This window comes from Antedon mediterranea, chromosome 11 (genome assembly GCF_964355755.1).
Source record: "Antedon mediterranea chromosome 11, ecAntMedi1.1, whole genome shotgun sequence".
Lineage (NCBI taxonomy): Eukaryota > Metazoa > Echinodermata > Crinoidea > Comatulida > Antedonidae > Antedon > Antedon mediterranea.
This window is the reverse complement of record NC_092680.1, coordinates 13424987-13442478: the sequence shown is the minus strand read 5'-3', so window position 1 is coordinate 13442478 and position 17492 is coordinate 13424987. Positions and strand designations below refer to the sequence as shown.

The 17492-nt window shown below is 35.3% G+C and overlaps 1 protein-coding gene across 1 annotated transcript in view; it reads left to right on the top strand.

Annotated features, from left to right (window-relative positions):
• The first annotated feature begins 1885 nt into the window (after nt 1-1885).
• LOC140063242 (dual specificity mitogen-activated protein kinase kinase 1-like) overlaps nt 1886-17492 on the top strand; it is a 32460-nt gene continuing 16853 nt past the window's right edge. Inside the window, exons 1-5 of the mRNA XM_072109750.1 lie at nt 1886-2145; nt 3372-3603; nt 7194-7340; nt 14025-14102; nt 14398-14449. Coding sequence (XP_071965851.1) covers nt 2054-2145; nt 3372-3603; nt 7194-7340; nt 14025-14102; nt 14398-14449 — 601 coding nt within the window. The 5' untranslated portion in view covers nt 1886-2053. The remainder of the gene's footprint in view (nt 2146-3371; nt 3604-7193; nt 7341-14024; nt 14103-14397; nt 14450-17492) is intronic.

The window sequence follows — 17492 nt, the reverse complement described above, 5'->3', positions numbered from 1 at the left end:
GCTGTTCTTTTTATATAAGGTATTATTTGATGTTATCAATATATTAAAAAACAAGGCCAACAGCCATTAAGTCGCGTGCTACAATGCATAGTGATACCGGACCGACAGACAAACAGACCAACAGACAGACAGACCGACAGACAGACGGACCGACCGACATAGTGAACTATACTGACCGAAATTACTGAACATGTTTAAAAATGTTGAAATGAAACATTTATATTTTTTTAATTTACACGTGCGTAGCCTGTCACTTTTGACGTGCTCGTATAACGTAATTTCGAGTTGAAAAGTAAGTCAAGAAAACAGAAATCGGGCAAGAAGAGTGCGCAATAACATTTAACGCGCAGTGCGCGCGCAAAAATCTGCGCACTCATGGCAATTTTGTAAACGCTTAAAATTGCCTGAAACGTACTCTTATTTCATCGAAAATAAATTTTGAACATTTTAAGCGCGCTTACGCATGCGTTACATGCGCTACGCACGTAATTGTATTGCCATATGATGATTTATGCCCTGAAATTTATGAGTACCAAATTTTATTTAATTGTGATTCATGGTTGTTAAGATATAATTACAAACGTGATTTCGTTAAATCGTGCGTAGACCGCGTAATTTTTTATTGCGCACCGTGAAAACATAACCACATCGATTCCTGGCCATAAGGAATATTCTGTGAAAAATTGACTTAGCTAGATTAAACTGATATCAAGATAAGGTCATAAAGCGATAAAACGCATAGTGATATCGGACCGACAGACAGACAGACAGACAGACCGACAGACAGACCGACAGACAGACCGACAGACAGACAGACAGACCGACCGACCGACATAGTGAACTATAGAGTCGCTTCCACGCGACTAAAAATTAAATTATTTATTTATATATAATTTACACAGTGCTATGCAACACAATTGATTTGTATATATGTATGTGTGTGTGTGTGTATGTATATAGCTCTGCTTACTTTTCTGGCTGTTTACTTTATCGTTTTGATTTAGTTTTTCGCTTTTTTTGTATCTCCTTTGAGATCCAGCCACTGATACCCACAGCATTGTCATTTTTTTCAGTAATTTGCCTTTGGATTTATATATATTTGTATATATATATTTATATGTTCTTTGCCTGATTTGTTTATATATAAATATTGTATATTTATATATATATGTAACTGAAAATAGTCTATATAGGCTATATATTTATATTATATTTCCTCATCTTTATCGTTTCAAATTAATTAATTAACATTTCAGTATATCGCCGGGCTGTTTAGAATTAATGTTTATTGTCTGATGAGTTTGTGTGTATTTATTTATGTATATATGTATATGTGTGTATGTGTGTGTATATATATATATATATATATACATATTGCCTGATTTGTTTATATATATATATATGTGTGTGTGTACATATATACATATATATATATAAATTAATAAAATAATTAAATTAATGTTAATGTTCTTTGCCTGATTTGTTTATATATATAAATATGTATATTTATATATGTGTGTAACTAAAAATAGTCTATATAGGCTATATATTTATATTATATTTCCTCATCTTTATCGTTTCAAATTAATTAATTAAAATTTCAGTATATCACCGGGCGGTTTAGAACTAATGTTCTTTGCCTGTCGTGTTTATAAATTATATTAATGAAATGTATTATTTGTAACTCGTACTTACTTTTTTTTTTAATACCTTATTCATTTGTTTTATTATTGATTGAAAGAAAGAAAATAAATGTTTACGTTGAATTGAATTGAATTGAATACACCGGCCCTGATAACAATAAATTTTAATGTGCGCCCTCTATATACTGTAAAATTATTATTATGGGATGAATGAACTCAGAGCTTGGGTTTGGGGTCACATTTCATCTACGACGGATCGTAGGCTAGTTTTATTTGCTTACTTGGGATTTAGTTTTACTCTACAAAAATCACTATTTGTAGGGTAATTTTAAGCCACCATAAAGTGAATATATTTTGAACTAATGCTCTTCTTGTGAGTTTCAACGAAAAGCTATTAAATAGCTGTCAAGATGTCCAAACCAAAGAGGAACATCAAAAACCTAACGATCACCCCTATCAATGAGCCTAAAGGAGACGACAGTAGTACGAGTGTTAATCCAGAGTAAGAGAAACTGCTTATTTGTTTGTGGTGGTCGGTTCGTCCAATTGGTATTAAATAATTACGTTCAACAATTAAATTACTACTAGTACTAGGCCTATATAAATAACATCATCAATAGGCTAGGCCTAGCTTAGATCATTCTGTGCATAAAGCATGATATAATATACAGTAGGCTAGGCCTAGCCTAGGCCTAGGCCTAGGTAGGCCTATTTATTTTTTAACGCATTTATTTACCCATTTTTATTAATTTTATTCACAAAATAACACATAAAATATAATGTATTTTATCCTTTTATTTTATATTGACGCTGTTGATTCGTCTATTTGTTATTTAAATATTTTTATATAATTTATTATATATCATTGTTGTTACTTGGGAGTACGGAACCTGAACTCTTGTTATAGTGATTAGGTTCCTGCCTACTCCCTTAGTTTCTGTGTTTTTGTATGTTTGTAACTGGTTTTTGGCAATAAATAATAATAATAATAATTAGGCCTAGGCTGATTTACGATGACATCGGTCATGATAAAATCAACTTCCGGTATTTTGTATGGCGCGCCGCTAGAGATATGATTATGCCCACAAATGTAAAAAAAAAAGCAAGAAACTTTCGTCCACAAATGTAAAAAAAACAATTCATGTCAAATTTAGTGCTAGACCCTGAAACAGAAACATACGTAAAGGAAGTTCGTGACAGACCCAAACAATTGTGATACATAGGTACTGTACTGTATGCTTAGTATTTTACGAGTTATTACTACTGTATATTAAGCCGATGTTTGCAATTAGCTGTGAGCATTTACGTTACGTCAAAGTCACATATTGCAATAAACACTGAACATCTACTTGAAACTATGCATACATAATAACAGTGAGGTATAACTTCCTGGTAATAGAAAGGCAACTACTTAATAACCACAAACCTAAAGTCACTGTTATATGACTTGGAACTTTATGTACAAAATAGTATGCCAAGTTAACAACCATCGGTATCGTTCATGCATGTGCAGCAAATAACAATCGACTTTGATATACATGTACATAAATAGTAAGTCAACAAGTTACCAAACACATGCTATAAGTAGTCAATATTAAATAAACATGCACGCAAATGTCGACTATATGACTCTTAAGTAAGTAAATTTTATGGCCCCTTAAGTTAACAATTGTGATGACCCCTTAAGTTGATAAGTTAATAACTTCTGCCTTTTTGTTTTTTGTGCAGTAAACCGACCACAAATTCAGCAGAGATTATTGCAAAAAGGTTAGACAAACTAGACTTAGATGATGAACAGAGAAAAAGATTACAGTTGTTTTTAACAAATAAGGCCCAAGTACTTGACACAGGTGATCTAGGTCAAGATGATTTTGAGAAATTGGAAGAACTTGGTGCCGGTAATGGTGGTGTAGTTACAAAAGTTAGACACAAGCGTAGTGGGCTTATTATGGCTAGGAAGGTAAGTTCAAATGTTTATTGAATAACAATGTCAGGACACAAAGTAGCTATTTCGTACACTGTAGAAAATATAAAAATAATCAGTTACAGTACTGTACCTTGCACAAAGATCTAATTTTCGTACTGCATACTGTACTGTATGCCTATGTAGTAGAAATGCATTTTTGGGACCTTATTTTTCATTATAATAGGAATTAAAACAAATCCTTTACTGTTTGTAATTGTACTTTTGCTTATAATAATGCTAGAAAATACTGTATTGTTGACCACCGAGGGCGATCAAACATTTTTATAGAAATGTCGAGCTCAACAGTTCCTTTCAGAAATCTAGCCGTGTTGAACCCACAAATGTGAAAACGCCCACAAATGTGAAAACAACCACAAATGTGAAAACCACAAATGTAAAAACAACTACAAATGTGAAAACGCATCAACCACAAATGTGAAAACAACCACAAATGTAAAAAAACGCATCAACCACAAATGTGAAAACAGCAGCCACAAATGAGAAAAAAAGTGACCTTTTCGCCCATAAATATAAAAAAAAAATCCAAATCAAATTTATTGCTAGGGCCAAACAATTTTGATCGAGTTAATGTTAATGTATTTATACATTGTATTGAGTTGTTTCAATAATTGTGTGTTCACGATACGTCTGTTAAGCCTGGTTTCCATAAAATCGCTACACGACAGAGCGTAGCGATTCTATGGAAACGCTAGAATTTATCTGGGATCTAGTATGCGAGCGCTAAATATTCTTTGGTACGCGTATACGATTCATCGCGGACAAAATCAGCAAAGTGTAACGCTGTAGCGACAGTGTAGCGATTTTATGGAAACCAGGCTTTAGGGTCGTCGTTAACGCGTTGGATGTATTACGTACATTAAAGACCCCTTCCCTACAATTTGTGACTTTTTGTAGAAATAATACATACAGTACAGAAAGAAAATACTGCAACTTTACCTACGAAGTAGCTTCGTAGATAGAACGTAGGCTACGTTGTTGGCTTCGTAGGTTCCATTGTTTGGCTTCGTAACCTCAATAAACAACTTTCAATGAGCTACGTTCTGAACTTCGTAGGGAGTGCGTAACCTAAATAAACAACCCTACGATGTTCTTAGTGAAGTAAGGTGTGAAATTAATGTGTTAAATTTAATTGGCGGAGGACAAAGTTGTAAATTAATAAAAAATAAATAATATTTTTTAATCGTAATATTTTCCTTCGTGCGTGTTTACCTACTCATTAAACGGCGAATATAAATATAAATTTCCCACGATGTATAACGTAGAGAGAGACACGATCCAACACAGGAGAACCGCAACGAACAGGCCAACTAATAAACATAATATAGCGAACGTCCCATCCAGAAACGATGCCGAGAAAAAAAGATCGTAAACAATTCATTCTAAATAATATAGCATCAGGACGTTCAATCGGTCGCTCAAAAAGACTGCCGACAGAAGACCGTAATTAATACAGACCTAGTTTTTTTTTGGTCACATGGCATGAAACGCGATACTCTCTGCTTACCGCAATCTCTCACATGTTTTTTTTACTCAGTACGAGCTCGACGAGAGGGTGGCTACCGTCTGGACGACGATAAAACAGTAATTAAGATCGTGTACCTGGATTTTGTGTCACATGACATGAAACATAATACTCTCTCTCTAAACTACTGTGCTCAGCTCACATGTTTTTTCCCCTCCAAATTCTGGTCGGGCCTTTTTCTTTATACATGTCGTAATCATTTTAAAAAAGGCCTATTTATGTATGTTAAATCTTAATATGGAATATATATTTATTTTGCATATATTTTGGTGTCGTTGTTTTTATAATTCGCTAACCCAACAAGGTAGGAATAAATAATTTATAGTGTAGGCCGCCGAAACAGGCTAGGCCTAGCCTCGACTCTCTCTACGTGAGCTGAGGTCCACCCGCCCGATGTCGTTTCGTCGGCGGATTTCCGTCCAAATTAGGATAACCGATGCGTAGGGCGGCTACAAAAATTGACCTACTATCTTTAGGTAGGATTTTAATTAGCAAACAATACATTGTTTGTTTGCATTGTCCATGCTTCTACGAACCACCCTACTATCGAGGTGTAGCCTAGATTTCATAACAATACATCGTAGGCTACGAACAATACATCGTAGGTAGGAGAGAACAATACATCGTAGGCTACGAACAATACATCGTAGGAGAGAACAATACATCGTAGGCTACAAACAATACATCGTAGGCTACAAACAATACATCGTAGGAGAGAACAATGACCTACGTTCTACCTACGATCTACCTACGAAAGCCTACGCGTAGATACGAAGCAGTAATTTCTTTCTGTACTGTATATTTCTTAAAAAACATTAAACCAGGTCATTCCTTTTCTTAAATATACGTTTTATGGTAAATTATGATAAAAAGTGAGAAACAATGCACAACCTAAGTAGCTCGTGACGAATGACCTCTTGTGGACGATCTTTAGGCCTAGCCCAGCTAAACATCGGTAGCATACGAACATCGGTATTTTCACTGAAAAGTTAGGAGTCTTCCATTTGTTTTGGTCTCACAATCGATCGAAAAGTAGGTGAATTACAAAAGAAAAATAAAAATATCAATCTGCTCGCTATGCATTTTGAGATTTATAGCGGGCCGCTATAATTATTAAAGACAACTTATTTTTCACATTTTTAACCGTTTAAAGACGATATAATATTATTTTTACATTAAATATAGTTTGTGATCTTAAATTAGATCTAAAACACGTAGGGAAGGGGTCTTTAAACCAACGAGTTAAAATGCAAATATCACACGCACGAGCAGCAAATGGTAATAATCCAGTGCGTTAACATCGACCCTAACAGACGTATCGTGAACACAAAATTATTGAAACAACTCAATATCAGTATACTGGCACCTGGAAAGGATTCGTTAATGGAGCCTGTGTATTTGAATAAACACCTGCTTTGAATAAAATCCTTCCTCGAATAAACGAACCCCCTCCTCCCCCCTCCATAGAACATCATTTGGAATAAATGTTCTCCCCCCCCCCCTCACCAATTTCTGAAGTCAAATTCTCTGAACCTGAAGTGCATACGAAAGTTGATCTACAGTACAGTAGCTACTAGAGTAATAGATTGAATTCGTTTCTTATTCAAAAATTTGTACTATAAATCGTAGGAAGTTCGCCAAAGAGATGAGATTATATTTTTGTCCTCCAATATTTAGTTTGGTGTGTGTATTTTTTTGTCTATTATACAGTAATGTATTGTAAGACGGATCTTTACCACATTTCAACGGAAGACCACAATTCAATTTTTGAGGCAATCCAAATTCAGGAGCACTTTTGGACTGTGTGTGTGCGGACTGTGTTATAAACATAATATAATTCCTGGTAGTTTTAAAACAATCGTCATTTTAAAACGAAGCATATCTTTTTACTTTTCATCCCTTTCAAGAGGTGCTCTTATGTAATTTCTGATTGATCTTTTTTAGGCATGTTGTGACTCTAACCATCTCAATGTACATTTTATTTAAACATTTACAGTATAGTACAGCACATCATAATCATAAAAATATGTTATTATTTCAGTTGATCCACCTGGAGATTAAACCTGCAATTAGGACTCAAATATTTCGTGAGTTGACTATATTACATGAGTGTAATTCACCATACGTCGTTGGCTTCTATGGAGCCTTTTACAGTGATGGAGAAATCAGCATTTGTATGGAGCATATGGTAAATCATTCCTTCACCTTTTTACTGTACTTTGTATTATTATAATAACATACCGTATTTTCCGGAGTATAGGTCGACCCCAAGTATAAGTCGACCCCCAACTTTGACCTAGAATATCGTTGATTTTGGTATGACCTGAATATAAGTCGACCCCCAAAATCGGCTAATAACACAACTTACTTTAAAGTTCAAAGAAGGCTAGAAATGTATGAAATGTGGTTGGTTGTTTATACAATTATTAAAGTGTAGGCCTAATCAATATCGGACGGACGTAATCACAACGGCTTCGCCGCCGTCTTCGCCAGCCTATAATAAATGACAGCGATGTAGCGTTACAGTACTTGCCATCAGCGATGATTTTTCGCGTCACTCGAATAAATTAAAACGAGTTTTTTGTTAGGAGGCTTATTAAATTGTACAGGCGAGTAGTTGTAAATCGCGTTATCTGTAAATGTACACGCGCCGGACTGAGGAGAATTTATTTATGAATAGACATGCGCAGTAATTGTAATTACGAACAAACAAACAAACTGCGCATGTGTATAGATGAAAATATCGCGCAATAACAAACATGCTGCATGGACATTCCAACATCGTGTAGTTCGTTTGTGGTGTGTGTTACGATGTTTTGCGAGTGAATACGAAGCATATGAAACACAAACGAAAACTATTTATTCTTAATTATTTTAATAAAAGCGTAATATAAACATCAACATTAATCTGTGTTATATATTAATAGTACTTGTACCAGTACTTGTTGGAGTTGTATTATTTTGTACAATGTAGGTATTATTAAATTGAAAACTCCTGTGAGTGATTGATGATAGGCCACTGACCTTGCTAGGCCTTGACAGCTGACGGCTTTTGAACAAATTTTTTCGGCTTGATTTTTTTCAAAAATCGCATGGTCGGAGTATAAGTCGACCCCCCGATTTTGCAATTAAAATTTTCCCACAAAGTCTCGACCTATACTCCGGAAAATACGGTACACATAACCAACACAAAAAATTAATGGAAGAAACAGGTAATAAATGATTCATAATGTGTAGTGGTGCAGATCTGTTTTGAATTAGTAATGGTTAAAGAGGAGGTGCAGGAGGGGGATGGCTGAGGAGGTGCAGGAGGGGGATGGCTGAGGAGGTGCAAGAGGGTGTGGGGTTGGAGGAGGAGGTGCAATAAGGGGGTGGGGTTGGAGGAGGAGGTCAATAAGGGGATGGCGAGGAGGAGGTGCAGGAGGGGAATGGCTGAGGAGGAGGTGCAGGAGGGGAATGGCTGAGGAGGAGGTGCAGAAGGGAAATGGCTGAGGAGGAGGTGCAGGAGGGGTATGTCTGAAGAGGAGGTGCAGGAGGGGAATGGCTGAGGAGGAGGTGCAGGAGGGGAATGGCTGAGGAGGAGGGGGAATGGCTGAGGAGGAGGTGCAGGAGGGGTATGTCTGAAGAGGAGGTGCAGAAGGGAAATGGCTGAGGAGGAGGTGCAGGAGGGAAATGGCTGAGGAGGAGGTGCAGAAGGGGGAATGGCTGAGGAGGAGGTGCAGAAGGGAAATGGCTGAGGAGGAGGTGCAGGAGGGGTATGTCTGAAGAGGAGGTGCAGAAGGGAAATGGCTGAGGAGGAGGTGCAGGAGGGGTATGTCTGAGAACCAGGTGCAGGAGGGGTATGGCTGAGGAGGAGGTGCAGAAGGGAAATGGCTGAGAAGGAGGTGCAGGAGGGGAATGGCTGAGGAGGAGGTGCAGGAGGGGGAATGGCTGAGGAGGAGGTGCAGGAAAGAAATGGCTGAGAAGGAGGTGCAGGAGGGGTATGGCTGAGGAGGAGGTGCAGAAGGGAAATGGCTGAGAAGGAGGTGCAGGAGGGGTATGTCTGAGAACCAGGTGCAGGAGGGGTATGGCTGAGGAGGAGGTGCAGAAGGGAAATGGCTGAGAAGGAGGTGCAGGAGGGGAATGGCTGAGGAGGAGGTGCAGGAGGGGTATGTCTGAGAACCAGGTGCAGGAGGGGAATGGCTGAGGAGGAGGTGCAGAAGGGAAATGGCTGAGAAGGAGGTGCAGGAGGGGTATGTCTGAGAACCAGGTGCAGGAGGGGAATGGCTGAGGAGGAGGTGCAGGAGGGGTATGTCTGAGAACCAGGTGCAGGAGGGGAATGGCTGAGGAGGAGGTGCAGGAGGGGTATGTCTGAGAACCAGGTGCAGGAGGGGAATGGCTGAGGAGGAGGTGCAGGAGGGGTGGCTGAGGAGGAGGGGAATTGCTGAGGAGGTGCAGGAAAGAAATGGCTGAAATGGAGGTGCAGGAGGGGTATGTCTGAGAACCAGGTGCAGGAGGGGAATGGCTGAGGAGGAGGTGCAGGAGGGGTGGCTGAGGAGGAGGGGAATTGCTGAGGAGGTGCAGGAAAGAAATGGCTGAAATGGAGGTGCAGGAGGGGTATGTCTGAGAAAGAGGTGCAGAAGGGGGATGGCTGAGAAGGTGCAGGAGAGGTTTATTGTAGTGGAGTAAATTTCTCATAAATTACTCTGTTAGAATCTGTGTCATTTTACTGTTTGTTTGAACACATTTCCTTTTGTCTGTGCCATTAGAAAAAAAAGATGCGAGAGGAGATGTGTCATATATGTGTTCATTTGTAGGAAACAATTTCTATTCTGTATACCTTTAAATCTAATTGTTTGTGAGCTATGGCCTATAGGTGTTCAACAAAATGTTTTTTTTCAGGGGAGGAGGGAGAAAATATATTTTTTTAAATTATATAATCGGTTTAAATTATTATTATGTTCATCCGCCTCAAATGTCAATAAAATAATAAAAGATAAAAATTAAATTTTTTAGTCTTTCTCATTTTAAAATCTAGCTAATTTAGTATTAAATTGAAGCCAATTTATATTTCTGTTTGATAAACTACATTGTTTTATTTGACTTTGTGTGACCGTCGTGCAAAGAAGCCAACAAGACCAACTACTTAAAAAATAATCCCTATCCAAAATAAAAGTGTTTACCATTTTTCTTGCAGGGGGGTTCAGTTCTCAGCTTATTACAAAATTACCGTCGCCCAGGCAATTTGCATGGTATGCATGTATTAGCGCGTTAAATTATGATTGGATACCCCCGCAGTGGACTGTTCCATTTTCGGAACTAGTCTTACCTGCACACAAGCCATGGCGAAGAATGTCGCTTCTCATTGAAAATTTGTTCGAAACATCAATTTTATATTAGATTAGATTTATTAAAGTATTTACGAAGTGGAGTATTTATCAAGCTATATATAAAAAGCAAGTACGTTAGGAATAAATGTATCGAAGAAATTTCAGAACCTTTACATTTGCTATGCAGCGGCCGTAACCCATTCTATGTAGGCGGCTGAAACGTGTTTTGGTTAGGGTTGCCGTTATATGTTTACGCTGTATCTCATAATTTAGCGTTAAAGGCTTAGGCCTATATACTGTATATAACTTAACTTATACTATAGGCGTGGCTGAGTCTGCGCCCGGTCCGGCGCTCGAAATGGAATCGAACACATAATAAGCACGGGCTTAATTCTTATTTTTAGTGGTTCGAAAATTAATTAAAATAATATTTATGATTATAATAAAAATTTAAATTCTAGAATTATAAAAAAAATGTATACTTACGAAAAATAATATTTATTGAAAAGAAACAATACCCGCACAGTTTTTTAACACAAAATATTTTTTTTTACATTTGAAAATGTTTTAACAATATTTTATGTTGTATTTCAGAAATACCTACCAGTCAATATAAATAATCTTACTAAAATACATATTACATTCTATGCAATGCAAAAAATAAGTCAATTCATACAGTAGTTCGAAAGTTATGAATCAATTAAAGACGGGAAATTTTTGGGCATTTTTTAGACATTTGTACAACTCTGTTGTATCTATGGGTTTGGCAAAAATAAGAACTTTAAAGTTATTAATATAAAAGTTGTAACCCTATAATGGTACCAAATATAATTGGAAAAAATGCCATTTTTTAAGCAAAAATCATTGTTTTTTGGCAACTTCAACGGACCATAACTTTTGAATGGATAATCCAATTTCAATCATTTAAATTGCAAAAGTTTATTTTCAGTAAGTTCCTTTAGATTGATTGAAAGTAAAAGTACCATCCTTAATTTGAATTTTTACATTGGGATACCCACTGTATGTATTATGTCATAAAGCCAAAGGCAAATTACTGACAAAATCAGTGACTGAATCTGGAGATACAAAATAAGAAAAAGCTAAAGCTAAATCAAAACAATAAAACAGCCAGAAAAATTATCAGAGCTCTCAGCTTTTAGGAAACACAGGACCTTCATTGGTGCAAGTGACAGTGAGTGTATTAGTTATGAATATTTGTTCAGTAAGTTATATAGTAAATGGAATGACAACTACTGTAGGGCGTGCCTTGTACTGTATTTTATTTTCTCACTCTGCCAGGATCTTAACCATCTATTCGCTTCCTGTATTCAGTGGGAATTCATGGTTAAAACTCTTCCTGAGCTTCAATCAGCTGTTTTTAAACATAGCCTTGACATAGGGATTCAGCTTTTGAATAGAGTTATATACAACTTTCCAAATTTCTTTAAAATCCCATTTTATCTATTTATTATCAGTTGACTAACAATGGTTTAATGCTGTTTATGAACACAATACAGTATTCTAGAAGAAAAAATTACTGATAATTATTGTAGATGTCGGCAGTATTAAAATAGATTTCTAACAAATAGCCATTTGTTTCTGTACGGTAGAATCTATATTATCAGTTTAGTAATTAGCTGAGAGTGAAACGCAAAAAAAAAGCCATGTTGTTAAATTATCATTTTTATTACTCCTTAAGGTGGGATTTTTAAATTTTTGGAAATGTTAAAAAATATAATTACATAACATTAATAATGGTAAAGTAGGAAAAAAAGAGCTATGTTGGTAAATTATAATTTTTATTACTTCTTAATTATAGAGTGGGGTCCTACATTTTGGGAAATATTATAAAAATTATAATTATATAACATTAACATAGTACAGTAGATGTATACAAACATTTTTATTTATTTAATTATTCAAAATATTACATACAGTATGTGACAAATTAGATTAAAATACTAGTTCATTTAGATAATTATTAATAAAATAGTAACATGACCATTAGAATGTGGACTAACAATAACTAATAATAGTAATGTATAGTAATTGTGTATATATAAAATATATACCATAGACAAGTAGATGCTTATACACAGTAAGTACAAGCCACATACTTAATTGGTTTGTACTATCCAGCGTACTGCAGCGTCTATTAGAAAATCAATGCTTAAGTATGAAGTGATATTATGCCTGTGGCCTTCTACGGTTCACAGTAACGACCATTGGAGCGTTTTGCTAACATTAATCTTTACATTATGAATATAGGTCAAAGGTTAAGAATCTCTCATGATCTGTATATAATTGTATTTTTTAAAATCAGTATGCAGACAAAATATTCTTTTTACATGCTATTTATCATAAAAAGGTAGACAGCACACAATTATTGCTTAATTAATAGTTTTTGTCTTAATTTTAATCTTAATAAATTGATGTCTTCTGGTCTAATAATAAGATCATCCTCACCACACTAGATGTCATAAGGACATATTTTGTAGTTTCCTATCATCAGTGTGTGTAGAAAAGAAGTTTAATATACAGCAATACAAATACAATAGCTATGTATGATATCATTCAGTGTATAATAAAAATCAGTACTGTATTATATAATAATAATGATAATAATAATAATGATAATAATAATAATAAAAATTAATTAAAAAATAAAAATTACTGAGGTTCGTCATTTTATTAGTGTTAGAGATTATGTTAATAATTACTGTACCCTGATTGTATTCTCTTTTTATTGGTATATACTAAATTGATTTTTATATAAAATAATCTCCCTTGTGAGCATTCTAATCAATGCGTTGTACGAATCAAAGGGTCATTCTACTGTGGTCGAATAAGACTTCATCAAGGATTTAAACAAATATTTTTCTCAATTAGGTATTCTATTGTGATTACCAACATGAGAAAGTTAGTTTTAAAAAGCCCATTTGTTGTTAACACAATACTCCAGAATGCCTGACTGCGAACCCATGCAATTTTGATCAGGATCTGATTCTAAAAGTTCATGAGTAACAGTAAACATTTTATTTTATTTGACCTACAGTACAGTAAATGTACTGTTTTTTCAAATCAGTTTTCTTTTTAAAGTTGTCTATCTTGTCCGCTTCTATTATATAAATAAGAGATATTATTTAAAGTCATCTAGTATTTTTTTTAACCGATTCGTATTTTTGTATTATAAATGGATAATCTAATACTAAATGCTTAGAGATCCAAATTGTATTAAAATAAAAAAAACAATAATATTTAAAATGTTTCAATGTATTAACAATATTTCTGTGTATAATTACAGTATTGTCCTGTTTCTGTAGGAAGGAAGCTGCAAAGTTGCCTTTGTTATAAAAATTACTAAACCATTTTCTCGGACAACATTTTACTTTCAGCAAATCCATAAACAAAAGATTTCTTAAAATATGTTTGAGTCGCCACACTGGCACTTTTACAGAATTTTTAATAATTAATTTAATTTTACTCTGCACACATTGACACTGGGTAGAACAAAAGTGCAATGATTTGCAATCTTGTTAAATAATGTATTGTTGTCTTTTCAGGATGGTGGCTCGTTAGATCTTGTTTTAAAAAATGCTGGCAGAATACCAGAGAGAATTCTAGGAAAGGTCACAATAGCTGTAAGTCCATTAATACTATTACTTTAATATTTAATAACATTTATTGTATCGTTTACAGCTGCCAATGAAAAGATTTAAACTCAATTATACACAACCCCTAACCAACCTATAATCATCAACTTTTTTATCCACACTTTCACATACTAATATTTGAAGTTAAAAAGTTATTATGAATAAGATTAACGTCAATTGAAATGTATAGTATGTACCTTATAAGCTTGATAATAGTTGATAGTTTAACATTTATTAAACTGTAGAACTGTGCTCTGTATATTGTATACATTTCTATTTGCAGGTTTTGAGAGGCTTGTCATATCTTAGAGTAAACCACAACATAATGCACAGAGGTAGGTGTTTGCTATTGTCATTTATAGTTATAGAAATCAAACCAAAGTACTACACTGTATGTGATGTTTATTGATAGGACACAATACACAATCAATAAACACGTGTATCAATGGTAGCCATTATCGCTACTTGCCGAGTACTTTATTCAATCATAATCTAGAGGGCAGTATTGTAAGAATACAACATTACATCACCCCCTTTCTAGAAATATAGTGTATCACATGAATTCTAATTTTAATTATATGGTTTATGTCCTGGGGTCAAAGGTGAAGTTATGAGTCACTATTATTGAAGTATTGTGTTACATATTAATTACAGTGCTAAAAAAACTACAAAAACTAAAACTAATAAAACATAGTAATCATCAAGATTGGTTTGTCACAGTATTCATTTGTTTGTAGATCAACTAAACATAATCATTCTTTGCTAACAATGGTTCTAAATCACTCTTTCTTATCATGCACTGTTCAATTAATCGTTCTGGTTTCTGTGTTGATCGCTTTGTTCTCTTATTTCCTTCTTCATCATCTCCCCTTTTCTTACTCTGAAACTGTTCTTCGTTTGAAACGTGCCACATTATCATTTATAACATTTACAGTTGAACCTGTGTCAATAAGCATTTTCAGCTTCTGGCCATTAACTGATACAGTTATTTCTTGTCTCTTTCTTGGTTTTCTAGTTTGTATATTAAAAGTAGAATCACTATCTGATTCTAAGGGTATGTTCAGACTCACGGAGTTACGGTGGAGTTATGTACGCGGCGTACATATTTTTGTGTCTGAACCATGCCGCGGATTAGCGTTAGGGAGCTGTTACTCCGCGCCAGTGGCGTTAATAACTCCAGCGGGAGAGGGTAGATTTCATAAGGCTAATCCATTGATGCATCAGTGATTTCAACCTCCGGTCAACGTCAGCCAATGAAAAGACATGACCGCAATTAGCAGCAGTCTATTCGCGAGGTTTTTTTTAATAGCAAAACAATATAGCCTATTCCTCGAGCTAGCCTAGATCAACAGCAACATTCGAATTAAAATGAAACGTGTTACATGGAAATATACAGAAGTGGCTGATTTGATTTCATTATGGGGCAGCCCTGAATTTATAGACAAGATAGAAATTAGAAATTGGAAAGCTAGCGCCGGCAACAAGATGGCTGTTTTTAAAGAAATTGCATCTAAACTGCAAAATTCTTCCTGACGAAGTTGGCGTCGGCGACATGATTTCACAAAATTAATTAAAATCATACAAATAATGGCAAAGTCATTGTCCGTGTAATAATTATGTTCGAAATTACTATCTTCTGTAAGGATTTGCAAAAAAATCGGCAAAAAAAACATTACATTTGAAGGTAACATTGTATTATATTGCTAGGCCTAGCTAGTGTTGTAAACTTTCGCGCGTGTCACTCTCACCAAAGAATATATATCACAAGAATGAGTAATCCGCGATTTTCCCTGTAACAGTAATATTGTCCATGTGGTAGGGCGCCGCCATAAGTGTGGATGTATCTGGGATGTATACAACTTTTTGTGACGGTTTCAATAATCAAAGGCTAGACCACCGGTAGTATTTTCATGATAAAAAATGTTATCAACTACATGCCAACATCATGTTAAATACTATTTGGATATTTAATTGTTCGTTTTATGCAATTTATTTAGTAAAATCTGCCGTATAAACAGTTTGCTTTATCAACCGGGCGCTACGATAGCGTGACCGGGCGTGTTGGTGTTTACGCGTTTTCACGAACGATAGTTTAATAATATTCCTATATTTAACTTGTTTCTGGTAAAACAAATAAATGTTAATGATATTTAACATTTTGTCCTATTAATAACATGTATTTTATACTAATTTATATCATAAAAACAATACTTAATTTACCGGGCGTAGAGTAGTACACGGCAATGGTAAAGAATAGGCCGTGCTGAGTAACGATTCGTTGATTTTGGTGTTGCTGTGTTAGGCTTTTTTTGTGAACTAACTTAGCATGTTAGTAAATAATTAATTGTCTGTAAAAGTGAATGTAAACTAGTTTGTTAATAAATATGTACAGTATTATAAAATAGTTTACAATTGCAAAATATATTATCATAATTCTATTTAATGTGACATGTATAATATCTATTAAATCAAGTCTTATTTAGTATGTATACATCCGCCCTTATGAGGGCGGGCATCACTCTCTGGAGCTCTCTGTTACAAATTTCTCATGCAAAAATCGCGGAATATATTCTTTGCTCTCACTTAGCTCTGTTGTTAAGTTGTTATTGTGTGTATGTATCCCATCGCCCGTTTCGGTATGACGGAACTTCCCCTTTAAACGCAAGACGTTTGGAATGCTAATCATTGTGTCTGAACACCTTGACTTTTAACGCCACGGATTACCGTACGCCTTGCGTAGATAACTCCACCGTAACTCCGTGAGTCTGAACATACCCCTAAGGCTATGTCAACATACAATTCATTATCTGAATCTGACTCTACTACCTTATCTTGAATTTGTTTGACATTATTCTGACCTTTCACATTTTTGTGTTTACTGCCTGATGTACTACTAGTACCACGACATACTTTGGCGTAATGCCCAATTTTACTGCATTTATTGCAACGTCGGTCGTTCACGTGCAGGACACCCATCTGTGTGAGGCCAACTACCTCCACATTTATAACATGACTTTGATTTAGCATTAGTAGAATCACACATATTTTTTATGACCCCTACTTTTACTACGCTGTGTGTCAGATTTATCGTTTATGAAGTTCACTCCTTCTTCCATTCCTGCTGCCTGTTTCTTGCTAATCTCAATTGTTCTACCTTCGTCTAGCAACGCTTTTAATGTGAGATCGGGCGTGTGTAGCGCCTTGCGTCTTAATCGCTGAGAAGTGCAGCTCTGGATTGTCTGTGATTTTATCTCTTTATCGACAATGGTGAACTCACAATTTACAGAAATCTGTCGCAGCCTTGTGGCAAATTCATTAATTGTCTCACCATTTTCTTGTTTTGTGCATCTAAACACATATGACTCAGGGCCTGTTCAG